The sequence below is a fragment of the Acomys russatus genome, chromosome 28 (genome assembly GCF_903995435.1).
Source record: "Acomys russatus chromosome 28, mAcoRus1.1, whole genome shotgun sequence".
Classification (NCBI taxonomy): Eukaryota; Metazoa; Chordata; class Mammalia; order Rodentia; family Muridae; genus Acomys; species Acomys russatus.
The window spans coordinates 4,282,889-4,295,888 of NC_067164.1; the positions used below are offsets into that span (position 1 = coordinate 4,282,889).

General features: G+C 45.7%; 2 protein-coding genes across 4 annotated transcripts in view; both read right to left on the minus strand.

Annotated features, from left to right (window-relative positions):
- The window catches only part of Clock (clock circadian regulator), an 86,181-nt gene extending 80,713 nt beyond the window's left edge, over positions 1 to 5,468 (minus strand). For 2 of the 3 annotated variants that reach the window (XM_051170510.1, XM_051170509.1), the window contains exons 1-2: positions 5,310 to 5,468; positions 4,096 to 4,173 (exon numbers count right to left, since the gene is read on the minus strand). The gene's annotated coding sequence lies outside the window, so the exon portion shown is untranslated. The remainder of the gene's footprint in view (positions 1 to 4,095; positions 4,174 to 5,309) is intronic. The other variant, XM_051170508.1, reaches the window with a different exon arrangement.
- A 4,430-nt stretch (positions 5,469 to 9,898) lies between these two features.
- Positions 9,899 to 10,398, minus strand: LOC127210760 (galectin-1-like). Its single transcript, XM_051170511.1, has one exon. The coding sequence runs from the start codon at positions 10,364 to 10,366 to the stop codon at positions 9,959 to 9,961; it is 408 nt and encodes a 135-aa protein (XP_051026468.1). The 5' UTR covers positions 10,367 to 10,398; the 3' UTR covers positions 9,899 to 9,958.
- Between the last annotated feature and the right edge of the window lie 2,602 nt (positions 10,399 to 13,000).

The window sequence follows — 13,000 nt, forward strand, 5'->3', positions numbered from 1 at the left end:
GACATGAAAATAAGCTGATGCGTCACTACTAACGAAGAGAAGCACCTGCGCTGTAGTGGATGCTCCAGGTCTACACAGTCACGGGTCTGTTCGTCTGCATCAACTCCCAAATGCTTAAGCATAAGGGAGGAGCAGGTACCCAGAAGACTGACAGTGGTTTCTCTGGGTGACATGATTTTCAGTAGTATTTTAAATTCTTAATCTTCTTTGTTGTCTTTGATTTCCCATATTCCCATTTTGGGATATGCTACATTTAGAAGTGAAGGTTGAAAATGAAGAAAGTAAGTCAACTACTTCACATTAAACTGTACTTCAATACAAATGATAAATTCTTGGCCAGGCAGATAGCTTAGCCTACAGGTACAACTTTATTTGTGCTTCTCATTCCTAAGTACAAAGCCTGGGACCAGGTGTGACGGACTCTGTATTCCCAAGGCTAGAGAGGCTGGAGCAGGCGGCAGCCTGCTCTACATAGCAAGACTGTCTCAAAATCCAAACACCACCACTAATAAAAAAAGGAATCAACTTTTGCTTCTTTTCTCTTCTATTTATAATAAAAACTTAAAATTAAGTATCATATTAAATAAAAACTGTTTTAAAAGCAGAGAATTCAATGGGCACAGTAGTGTCCATCTTTGATTCCAGCACTCACGGTATAAAAATAAGTGATTTTTGTCCAAAAAATTAATTAAATATTTAAAATAGGTTTTTTGTTTTTTTTTTTTAATTAAAAAAGAATCCCTTGGGGTCTGGAGAGATGACTCACTGGTTATGAGCACTGGATGCTCTTTCAGAGGACCCAAATGTAATTGCCAACACTTACATGGCAGCTTACAGCTATCTGCAACTCCAGTCCCAGGGGCTTCTGGCCTCCTTCTGGCCTCCAGGGAACCCAAATACACACGGTGCACACACACACACATGCAGGCAAAATGTGCGTACACACAAAATAAAAAGTGTTAAGTAAATAGTCCTTTTTAAAAAAACAAAAGCAAGCCAAGAAGAGACTTGATACCCTATGAGCATATACAGGGGGAGGAGGTCCCCCTCAGTCACAGTCATAGGGGAAGGGAGTAGGGGGAAAGCAGGAGGGAGAGAGGAATGGGAGGATACAAGGGATGGGATAACAATTGAGATGTAATATGAATGAATTAATAAATAATAAAAAAGGAAAAAACAAAAAAAGCAATAATAAAAGTTCATTCTTTATCAATCGCTCTTTGTAGAATACGACAGATTAAAAATAATAAGTAGATCATTTATTCATGAATTTTACAATTTAAGTAATAACTCAGAATTAAAATTGTGAGAATAAGGTAATTTAACATTTGCAGAGTAAATCATAGAGAAAACAGAATTTCTTTATCCACTCTATTAATGAAAATTATATATATCGGGGATATTTTTTAAAATCGTTGTAAAGCAACTTATAAATGCCATTATGTAGTTAAGCCAAATAGTAAGAATTAAAATGTTCTTGCACTTGAAAGTGTTGGGACAATAGCTTTTTCAATGCTACCAACAATGTAGCGGTCAGAGAAGGAAAAAAAACGAGTGCTAGTTGTACTATCTGTAAGGAAATTATACTTCAAAAAAGAGGCCTCATGCACCTGCAAGTACTAAAATAGCCACAAAAATAGTTTTGCTATAAAATGTGGGACTTTTAAAAACAATTTGGTCTCTACAATGTTTTATTAAAAGATTCAAAGCAAATAAATAATTTACCTGACAAAGGAAGCAACATAAGGAAAGATAAGGAGAGCGAGCCCTTACTGTGGTGCTGAAGAAGAAGCCACCTTCTTTAATGATGATCAGTATTATCAACACCTGCCTAATATGTTTACAATGGGCAGCTGTAATTTGTCACTGACAAATTATACTGTTTCCTATTTCTAACAACGCTGAAATCAATGCATAATTTATAATAAATAAAGCAGCAAGAGGTTCCATCCAGTGGAAAAGCTTAAATATGCAATTTACACAGCTAAAGAGCATTCGTCTCAGGGGTGCCTGCCATCAGGTTGCAGTTGGCTTCTTACATGAAGAAGTGAGCAAAGCTTTATGGTTCTTCTGACCGGTCCTTTCTTAACGAGCTATAGAAGCTGAAATACCTAGTCACCCTCGTGGACCTATACTTGACACCCTACAATTTGGGCCTTTGAGAATCTATATAAAAATGTTAAAATTTTAAGCCTCTATGCTGAGTTCACATCAGTTTGACCTCCCTCCAAACTGCAAATACCTCCATATCAACTGGTCTCTCAACAGCTGGGGGGAGGGGGTGATGTCCTAAGATTTATACCACATGTTGAAACTTTGGCACATTTTAAGACATGGGGGAGTGGGAAGGGCTTACAGTAGAGGCAATACCCCAATACTCTAAAGGATCTCTACCTCCACACCAGTCTGGACTACATGATAAGACGCCCCCACCCCCCAACACATACACAAAACTATCATAAAAAGGCGGTAATTCAGTTAAGGCTAAAATGGACATCTTTATAAATTCACAGAAGAAGATGTGGACAGTTGCACACCCCATTGCTAATACATATCTCTGGAGGAAGAGGTAGAAATGTGTATCCTGTGGGTGGCACACACCTGTTATCCCAGTATCCAGGAAGCTGAGGCAGGGGATTTATCATGTGTTAAGGCCAGTTCAGACTACATCTAAGCCCCAAGGCAGCCCTGGGTTAGATACATGAGAGGTTCTATCTCAACAACAACTAACAGGGAAGACAGCCTTCGCTTACACATGTGAGTCATCTGTTAGAGAGACTGGAGAGAGCTACATGAAATTCAAGTGACAAATAAAATGCCATTTTGGACTAGACTGACTGACTATCATACACCCGCATCCAACAGAAACAGATTACCTGGCCCACAAAATAAACAAAAATAGTAATAGTAATGAAAATGCCTACAGAACTAGTTCCCATAAAATGTCTCTGTCACTAGAGGGAGTTTATGAGTAGTCCCTCCCTAAAGCTGCATCCACTCTCACAACGCCCTTTCACCCTTCACTTTTCTGCAAAGGTTAGGCTGCTGGTAGAACTAGAAAAAGCATTAATATATGTGTGCACAATCTGTTATCATAAAGATGTTTAGTTTCTTACACCTAATTCTGAGCTTTATTTTCCATAAGAAATAAACACACACACACACACACACACACACACACACACACACACACACACACACACACTCACATATTCATATACACACAGACACATACTCACAAATACACATTTATATTTCACTGGGGTTCACTCATGCCTGACTTCCTTAAAAGAAATAATAGCTTCCCACCAGAAAAGCACAGTGAGTTAAACAACTTAGTTTACTGTCATTGTAAATAGAGTGTTCAAATGTTGAGGTAGGAATCGACAAAGGAAAAAAATTATAAACTACAGTTTCTAAAAAAAATAAAAGGAAGACTATACTATCAAAGCAGCCCAACCCAATTGTAATGCCAAATGCAGCTATTATGTGTTATTAAGTCAAATAACTTTTATAGTTTTTAATTCACCTGTAACTTCTATATCGTAAAGTGTAAACAGTCATCGCATTCATCCTAAACTTTCCTCCAGTTTAGTCTTTCAAATATTAAGAGAAATACAGTTTATGAACCCATAAAACATTAAAAAAAATAAAACTATAGACAACACATAAAACCTTTCATTTTCCTTCCTTTCCCATAATTATTGGTTTTCTCGCACTATTCTAGGACTTCCTTATACAGAAAAGCAATACAAATCTTATAGTAACTACTCTCTTAACACATGAAACACCACACAATTCACAGTTCTACTTCTTGCTTTTTTCAGTTTTGTGTTATTCTTTTTTCATAGGTGATTATGGTTAGTCCTGCAAGCTAGCCAATGGCACTCCAGTCAGTAAACTACATGGCTTCTTTCCCCTAAGATTTTAAAACAAATCCGATTTGAAGTGCTCCGAGGGACGATTCGGAGACAGGCACGACTTAAGTAACATCCTATATTTCTTTTCAATAAGTTATGAAAAGGGGTGGTCTGCAATCTTTCTTCTCTAACCGCCTTTAAAATCTAAGACGACAAAGCAATCGAGTGAAATTACCTTTCCTGTGATTTCCGGGGTCGGTCCCTAGTCAAATCAACAATGCCTGTAAAAGTTTCTTCTCGTGCTTTTCTTCCACTGTAAAAGAAAACATCGGAGTTTGTGGCTGCTGTTTGTTGTCTTTAAAGCTGTAAAAAGCCTTCCTGGATGTGTGTGGTACCGCATTCTAATATCAAAGCACCCCAACTTGATCTGTCATCTGCCAGGTCAGAGGCCAAAGCTCTTCGTATTCCAGGATTCTGCTGACAACCTCGGACTTCCACCAGGGCAGAAGACACCCATAGGAATATAAACTTCGCGGCGCTACCACCGGCACCGGTAAAGCCAGGACCGACCGTGTCCAGGGCGATCAGCTCCGCAGACGGAGAAGTGCCCGGCTCGGCGCGCGGCTCAAGTCGGACGCCCGGGGCCCAGCGCAGCCCGCGGACCGAGCCCCGGAACCACGACCACTAACGGAACCAGCTCTGGGCGGCGGCGGCGGCCGCTCGGACCGCGGAACGCGGCGCGCGCCGGCCGCCGCGAGGGCGGGGGCTCGGCGGAGGAGCTGGCCGCCCCAGCGCCCCATTGGGCGCCGCTCCAAACGTGCCCGAGTGGTGACAGGAATAAAGTGGGTCACAAGGCCTAGCGGGTCCCGGGCGCGAGCGCTCCCGGCGGTCGACTCGGCCTGCCCCGCGCCCAGCCTCTAGCGCGCTGCGGCCCCGGCACCCCCGGGCCGCAGGACCCACCGCGCCCCCCTGCCCCGCAGGTAACCGGGGCGGCCGGGGGACACTCCGCTGCGGGCCCGGCAGAGTGCGACTCCAGGGAGCCCCGCGCTCTAAGCCTCGCGCGACCCCGACCACCGCCCCGCCTCCCGGCCTGGCCGCCGCCACCCCCCGGCCCTGCACGCCGCCCCCCGCGCCCGCCCGTGTCCTCACCGTGCGGCCGCCTGAGGCTCCGGCTTCCTCTCTCCCCCCCCCCACCCGGGACACGGGCCGCGGTGACTCGCGACTGCCAGGCCGCGACGACCGGGAAACGCCGGGGCTCCGGGAGCCAACAGCACCTGGGACGGCGAGTGCGCAGCCCCAACCCACCCCTCAAAATTCACCGCTACTGCCGCGCTCCTCCCCCCTCCCGGCCTTCCCCTCCTCCACGGGGCTCCGGGAGCACGCATGCGCCGCCGAGGGCAGCCGCCCGCCGCGCGTCAGGCCGGGGCCCACCCGGTAGGGCGCACTCACCGGGAGCGCGCGCGCGGCGGCGGCCAGATTTCCTTCGCGCTCTCGCCGGCCGGGGTTTCCTCTCTCCAGCCCGTAGCCGCCAGCCGAGTCCGTGATTGCGCTCCCTCCCGGCGCATGCGTCGTGGGCAAGGGCTCCGCGGCCCGCCGGGCTCTCGCCCCTCCCCTCGCGGCCCGCCTTCCCCGGCGCGTCCCCGCGCGCATGCGACTTTCCCCCGTTAGGCAGCCCCGCGAGCCGCGCCGCGTCTGGGGATCCGGGGTGTCCGAGGAAACCCCGCTCCTGCAAGCCGGCGGGAGCTTGCTCTGCGGCCGCACGGGGAAGCAGGGATGCCCCGGGGTCCCCTTCCCAGCGCGGGCCCGGAGGCGGGGCCTAGCGGAGGGTGCGGCCGCCGGCAGCGGTTTGGGCGGCTCGCGGTTCCCCGGGATGCGGCGTTCGCATTCTGTGGGAGCCGGCGGCCGGAGGGGTGCCTCTGTCCCTGGAAAAGCAAAGAGCTTGGTCTATGCCAAGTTATGCTTCTCCAACCAGACGCTTGGCTTCCTCTCCCGGAGCTGCGTGGACTGCCGAGGACTCGGTTTTCCGGCTCCTAGGGACGCCCTAGGTTGGCTGCTCCCCGGAGATGGGCATGGAAGATCCAAGTGACCTCAGCTGCAGCGGGGAAGGGCAAAAAGGTTTTTGTGTTTGCTCCTTTTATGAAAGGGCACTGTAAGAGATGAGTATGGCTCTAGGGATGTCTCAGAACACTGGTTTCTTGGCACCCGTATTACTGGGAAGGAAACCTTTAGAGAGCCCTAAATCCTAGCAATTTCTCTAAAAATCAATTTGGACATGAAACAGAAGGCAATAAATAAATTTGTACTCTTTAGCTCCAAAATCCTCTCTCCAAGGTAATGTCCACCTACCTCAGCAAGAATTAAATTCATGGTGTATATTGAGAATAAAAGATTTTCAAAACTAGGCAACTTAACTGGGTTCTCCCAGCAATGTGAACCTTGAGTGAGGAGAATTCAGATTCCCAGCTAATCTGGGCTACATAGGCATACTCTGTCAGACGAACTTTTCCTTGGTGGATTCTTTGTTCATTTCCCCATCGAAAGGCTGTTAATGCAAGTTTCTGTTGTTCGAATTCATCTACTCTGATTCATTTCCTTTGAAGAACTTACCTATTACCCACTCTGTCCCTGAGGTCCAGGCCGGGCACTATGAAGGAGGAAACCTTGTTTGAGTTCTCTCGCCCAGGCCAGCAGTAATGGCTAGAGGACTGGAAAAGAAAAAAAAAAAAAAGCCTTTTCTTGTGACTGGTGAAAAATGAAGCATCACGAAGGAAAAACAAGAAACAAGCAGATTCAAAGATGGAAATGTAGCCTAGATGCTTGAGCCCTGAAATCAATGTGGGCTAGATTCCTCTGGAAATTTCAGTTAAAGTAATCAATAAATTCCTGAATGTGTTTGTTTTATTGCTTAAACCAATGAGAGCATTTCTGCTACCTACAAGTTAGCGTCTTGATTACAGGTAGGTAGTAGAAAAAAAGTAAGGTTAATGCTGGTGAGGGCTGGAGAGATGGCTCAGAGGTTAAGAACACCAGATGCCTCTGTCTCCCGAGTACTGTGATTAAAGGCGTGTGTTTGAGGCCAGCCTGGTCTACAAAGCGAGTCAGAGACAGCCAAGGCTACCCAGAGAAACCCTGTCTCGAAAACCAAAACAACAACAAAGACCCCCACCAGTTGTTCTTTTAGAATACCTAAGTTCAATTCCCACCGTCCACATGGCAGCTCAAAACTGTTTGCAACTCCAGGTCCATGGCATCCAATCCCTCACAAATGCAGGCAAAATACCAATGTACATTAAATAAAAAATTACTTTTAAAAATGCTGGTGAAATAGGTTGCAGCCAGACAAGAGAGTTTGAGCACTTTTCCTAGGTTGACTGTTTAGGTTTTATGCTAAAAAACAGTCCCTTTACATATAATACATATATATATATATACACATATATATGTATATATACACACACATATATCTTCAAAATGACCTTTGCCCCTTTTAATGGTTTCATTGTCCTCATAGTCACCTCTGGCTCCTCCCTCTCTCACATTCTGTGTTTAATTATTTACCAAGACCTGTTGATAATCCCTTGATTTTCTGCTCAGTCCTCTGTCACTGTTTGAATATTTCCCACGGTTCAGTTTACAACTTTTCCCCCATATTCTCTCTGGGGGAGGGGGGGGGGATTTTTTTTCTCCAAAAGTTTAACATTGTGTTCCCATCAAACAAAAGTTTTGCAATTTAATAAATGCTAAATCTAGGTTCCCAGTTCTAAATCACCACCTTAAAGGCCACGTGTGTTCATTATATGTTCTGAAACTCCCCTGTGCCTTGCTGTCACTTAAACTGAGTGTTTCCGCTTCTCTTTCCAGCTGACTTCCCCATCAAGTTACTCCTCTGTAAAATGTGGATAATAGTCTCAGCTCATAGGACAACTGAGAGGCAACTATATATTAACGCTGCCTGCTATATAAATCCTATGTCAAGTACTGGCCACTTTAAATTTTTATTAAAATGTAATTATATCCTTTTCCTCCCTCCAATCCTTCCCATGCACCTCCCTTGCTCTCTCTCAATTCATGGCCTGTATTTCTGTGTGTGTGTGTGTGTGTGTCTGTGTTCCTAAATATATAAATACAGTTTGTGTAATGACACCTGCATGTACATGATTTCAGAGCTGACCACTTGATACTGGGTAACCACTGTAGGAGCTCTTCTCTGGGGAGGTCTGGTTTTCCCGGTTTTAGCATTCTTTAGTTGCCTGTGGTTCTTCATCAAGGGTCGAGGCCCCATGAGATTTGCTCTTTCTGTGTTAGCACATCTACTGGTGTCTTCCTTTTCCAGATCTTGTTTAGGCAGCCATATTATTGGGGCTTCATGGGGGTAGCTTCTCTGCCACTTCTAGGAGACGCAATCTCACAGCAAACGCCCTGTCCCTCTGGTCTTCCAATTGTTCTGCCTCTTGGTCCACTATGATCCAAGAGCCTTACATACAGGAGCTGCCTTGTGGATGTGACGCTTGGGGCTGAGCAGCACACAGTCGCTTGCCTCCGCATTTTGATATGGTTTTCTGTAATGGTCTCCATTTGAGGAAGGGTAGGACCTATACGTCTCTGTGGTATAGGGATTAATAGTTAGAATGTAGTTAGGACTTGCTGGATTAGTAATGTGGCAGTTGTAGGTTCTCCTTTAAGATTCGTGACATCACCAGCATCAGGTAGCTGGCTACATTTCCTGTACTAGTCATGATTTCCTTCTTCAGAGGGCCTTACGTGCAGTTAAGGAGCTACGGAGTTGTTGGGATTCAGCAAGTGTATGTGTGCCACTATTGCACTCTTAGGGATATTGTTTAGCCACTTTTAAAAATCAGTGTCTTCCCATGATTTCAGCTGTCTTCTTTGTTCAGAAACTTTCCCTAGCTCCATATGTCCCACGAATCACAAAGTCACGTCTGCTCTTTCATAATTTCATTCACATCTGTCAGTAACATTCCTAGCTTCATCAAATTTTAGGTGAGTTGGAAGCTTCAGGCTGCAAAATATTACTGTTAAGGTTTTTAAATTTTCATGGCTTTATTACTCAGATTCTTTGTAGTCCTTTTAAAAGGGAGAGAATTTCAGTAATGTTTATGGTACTATGAAACTCATAGTCAAAAGTATAGGCTTAAAATGTTACTAATTTCCCTAAGCTGAGGGACACTGAGAGTCAAGTAATTTCCCTGAGCTCCAGAGCATTACCTGTAGGATACAAAAATAAGGACTGGAGAACTGTGGCTTGGAGTGAGGAGAATGGCAGGTGCCCGTCTTTACAGCCTGTCACCGGAGCCCGAGGAATGGCTACATTGCTCGGGCATTTGGACAGCAGCTTAGCTTCCAGCTCTCTTTCAGTTTTCATACACATATGTCCAATCACCAAGTTGATGTGTCAAGTATGCCCCATAAAACAAGACATTGTGAGTGGTTAAGAGTGGTACACACTTGTAATCCTAGCACTGGGGAGGCTGAGGCACAAGGATGATGAGTTCAAGGTCAGCTTAGGCTGCCTAGTAAGGCCCTGTCTTTAAAAAAGAAAAAGGTGTGTGTGTGTGTGTGTGTGTGTGTGTGTGTGTGTGTGTGTGTGTGTGTTCCTTCTAAAGCTCCTATTTTCAGTTCATCCAAATGCTTAATTATGGCCACAATACCCTATGTGATCTGCCCCTTGCCTGCCCTCTGGCCTCATAGCTTACCATTTGCTCCTATGACATTCCAGAATCATCTCTTCACTTCCTTGCTAATTGATGCCCACTTCAGGCTTTGACAGAGGCGCTGCTGGAGCCCTTGCCTGGATGCCCCTGTAGCTACTCTTAAGCTTCTTCTACTTTCTAGTGTCAAAGACCTTGGCACAGTAGCTAAGTACTCCTGTGTCGCCTACACAGTGCCCACAGCTCCTCTATTTACTGCTTCCCCCATATTACGTTCTAATTGCATGTGTGTTTGTTTACTGTTGAGTGTCTTGCTTTAACCATCTCCCCTATTCCAGAGGATACACCTCAAGAGGGAAAGGCCCCGTGTTTTTTTTTAATGGGGAGCAGAGGCAGCTGCCTTTATTGAGGGGTATGGGCTGGCTGGCTTTACTCAAAGGCCACACACTTGATCTTGAAGTCGCCATCTGCCGCCAGATAGTTGATGGCCTCCATGTTGAGATGGTTGGGGAACGTGAACTCATGGCCATCTGGCAGCTTGATGGTCAGGTCAGCCTGGTCAAAGGTGACGCACACCTCCACGATGCTTCCAGGCTGGAAAGGGAAGGCAGGCTCCCGGTGTTCGGTCCCCCAGGCTCCACCATCCTTGCTGTTGCACACAATGGTGTTGGAGTCCCCATGGGCGCTGAAGCGGGGGTTGAAGTGTAGGCACAGGTTGTTGCTGTCCTTCCCCAGGTTCAGCACAAAGCTCTTGGCTTCGGGGGCCACCTCGCCCCGAACTCGGAGACACTCCCCAGGTTTGAGCTTCAGGTTCCTGGCGACCAGATCACAGGCCATGACTGAAGTCAAGAGAAGATTTCGATGACCTTCTGAACCAGTTGTCTGAAGACTCCACCCGAGACAGGCGACCCCCGTGTTTTATGTACTGTTTGCTTACAGCATTTATTTCAATACCTGAGGTGAATAAGTGATTGACTCAGTGAATGAGATTTGAGGTAAAACATGTTAGAAAGACTTTAATATCCCCAAGTATGATTGCAGGCAGATTGCCAAGAAGCTTTAGAAATGTATATAAAAGTATAAACAAGAGATAAACTGGAATTCACTGGGGAAGGCCATGTACTAGTATTGTTGTCCTAACAGTATTTGAGAATTCATAAAAATGTAGAATGCTATTATAGGTTTTAAAAAAACCTATCTGTTTAAGAACATGTGACTATAATCAAGTTACCACCTGTATAAGAATTGTGTCACTGTAAATAGATAAATCTGCTACCTGTGTAGGAGTGTGTAACATTAGAACAGACGTTACTGTCCAGAAGAAGATGTAACGCTGATTGAGAAAGCCGCCGCCTGTGTAATATGTGAAACATTGTAACGAGGACATTAGCGCATCGAGCATCTCATAAATAACTACCCATATTTGATGTCAGAAACCTCTTCCTCAAGTGTGTGTGTGTGTGTGTGTGTGTGTGTGTGTGTGTGTGTGTGTATGTGCGGGCACACGCATGCATGTGCATGCATGTGGGCATGCACTAAGGATCAGAGTACTCTGCCCCTGAACTACATCTTCAGCTATTGGCTCTTTTAAAAACAAGTCTCAATATGTAGTCCAGGCTGACCTCGAACTAGTGTTCCACCTCTCCATCCCTGAAGCCATGTCCTGTGAGTGCCGTCATTTTCTTTCCTCCCCCTTTGCCCCTCGTCATTCCATGTTAAGTGGCTAAGGCTTCAGCAGCATCACCTAGAGAAACTGAAGGCACCTCTGAACTTCAGAGTTTAAAGGGAGATTGTGATCTCATCCCTCTGCAGAGTTATCAGTATCACCCAGTACTGACCAAAAAGGAGGACAGAGACTTGAAGAGAAGCTGCTGCCCAAGGGGTGGGGGCTGAACTAAATCAAAGTGCACTGTCCCACCATGTGACATGGGGACGCTGTGATGTTTCTCATGATTTCACTGGCTGAAAGTACTGTCGGGGCTTGAACCATCTGACTCAGAGAAAGGAAACTCTTAACAGCAAGACTAGGCATCTTTGTGGGGAGTAGGGGGACTAAGAGGTCAGCAGAGACGGGCTAAAGCTGACCTGTATCCATGTTGAGCAAGGGACTGTGCCACGGGAGGCCGACACAGGCTCCAGGAGAACCCAGCACGCCTCATTAAAGAAAAGGACTTGGATGTGATACGGATTTTAGGCAATCTAAATGCATTTCTTTTCTCCAAATTCTCACCACCATGGGGATAGACCCAGGAGGGGAAGAGAAAGAACAGGGCAGAAGCACAACCCCATTTGAGGCTAGCCTTGGCTACACAGCTAGACCCTGTCTTAAAGCCGCAGCTCCCCTCTTTAGAGTTCTTTGCATTCCCTTCTGACTTGCAACTGAAACTGGAGTTTCAACTTGGGTAGATTTAACAACCAGCGTGGGGAGAGGTTAACACACTCAAGCCTTAAGGGATTTGCTGCATGGTGCTCCTGGAATTCTAATGCATATGCCAATCACCCAGGCATGGCAGCGAAGAGAGAGTTAATCCAGTTAGTTTGGATAGAGCCAGAGATCATGCACTCCTAACAAGTAACAAGTTTCCTGGAAATGCCCATCACACTAGGAGCAACTTACATACGACACTGAAAGTAGAGAAAGAGGTTTCAACAGCACACAGTTGTCAGGGATAGTTAAAAATACTAGAGTGAAATAGAAAGTGTCCACTTTTATAAGACACAATTGGTATTGGCAACTAAAAACTGTCAAATCGTTCAATATAGTGAAAATGTTAGTTTCAATTTTCTCACAGACTGACAAAAATATATATCCTACTGCAATGACAAGTGTATTTATGAATAGTAGAGGCCTGCGATCACAAGCATGAGTCTTTGTTAGAAGAATGCGTGTGCTCTTGAGAAGAGCCAGGTTAGAATCATGCACAGCCATCCTGTTCTTACATAACTGCGATTGCACCATTTCTACAGATGCTGTCTTCAGAACTGTCTTTGAGGATAAACCCTGACTGCTGTCTTTTGGTGGATCAGAGTTAAGAAGATAGAGTAAGGAAGAGGGAGAGGGGAGGAGGAGAGGGAAAGGGAGAGGGGGAGATGAGAGATGCTGGAGAGATGGCTCAGTGGTTAAGATCACTAGCTGCTCTTCCAGAGGACTTGGGTTCATTTTCAGCACCATCATGGCAACTCGCAGCTGTCTTAAGTCCAGTTGCAGGGGATTAGATCCACTCTTCTGGACTCCCAGAGCACCAGGCACTGGGGATGTGCAGAGTAACATGCGGGCAAAACACTCATACACATGAAATAAATAAATTAACATTTAAAATTAAAGGAGAAGACTACATTGTGAAGATGTTTTACACTTGCGTTCACTTGGAGGGGAAACTAATGCTCGTGTTTACATGCATTAGATAACACAAGTGCTATATTGTGACATAAAAACCTTAGTCCAGATCCTCAGCACCCATGTCAAGGCCA

Coding starts and splice junctions, on each gene's coding strand:
- LOC127210760 (XM_051170511.1), bottom strand. CDS start 10,366: ATGGCCTGTGATCTGGTCGCCAGGAACCTGAAGCTCAAACCTGGGGAG.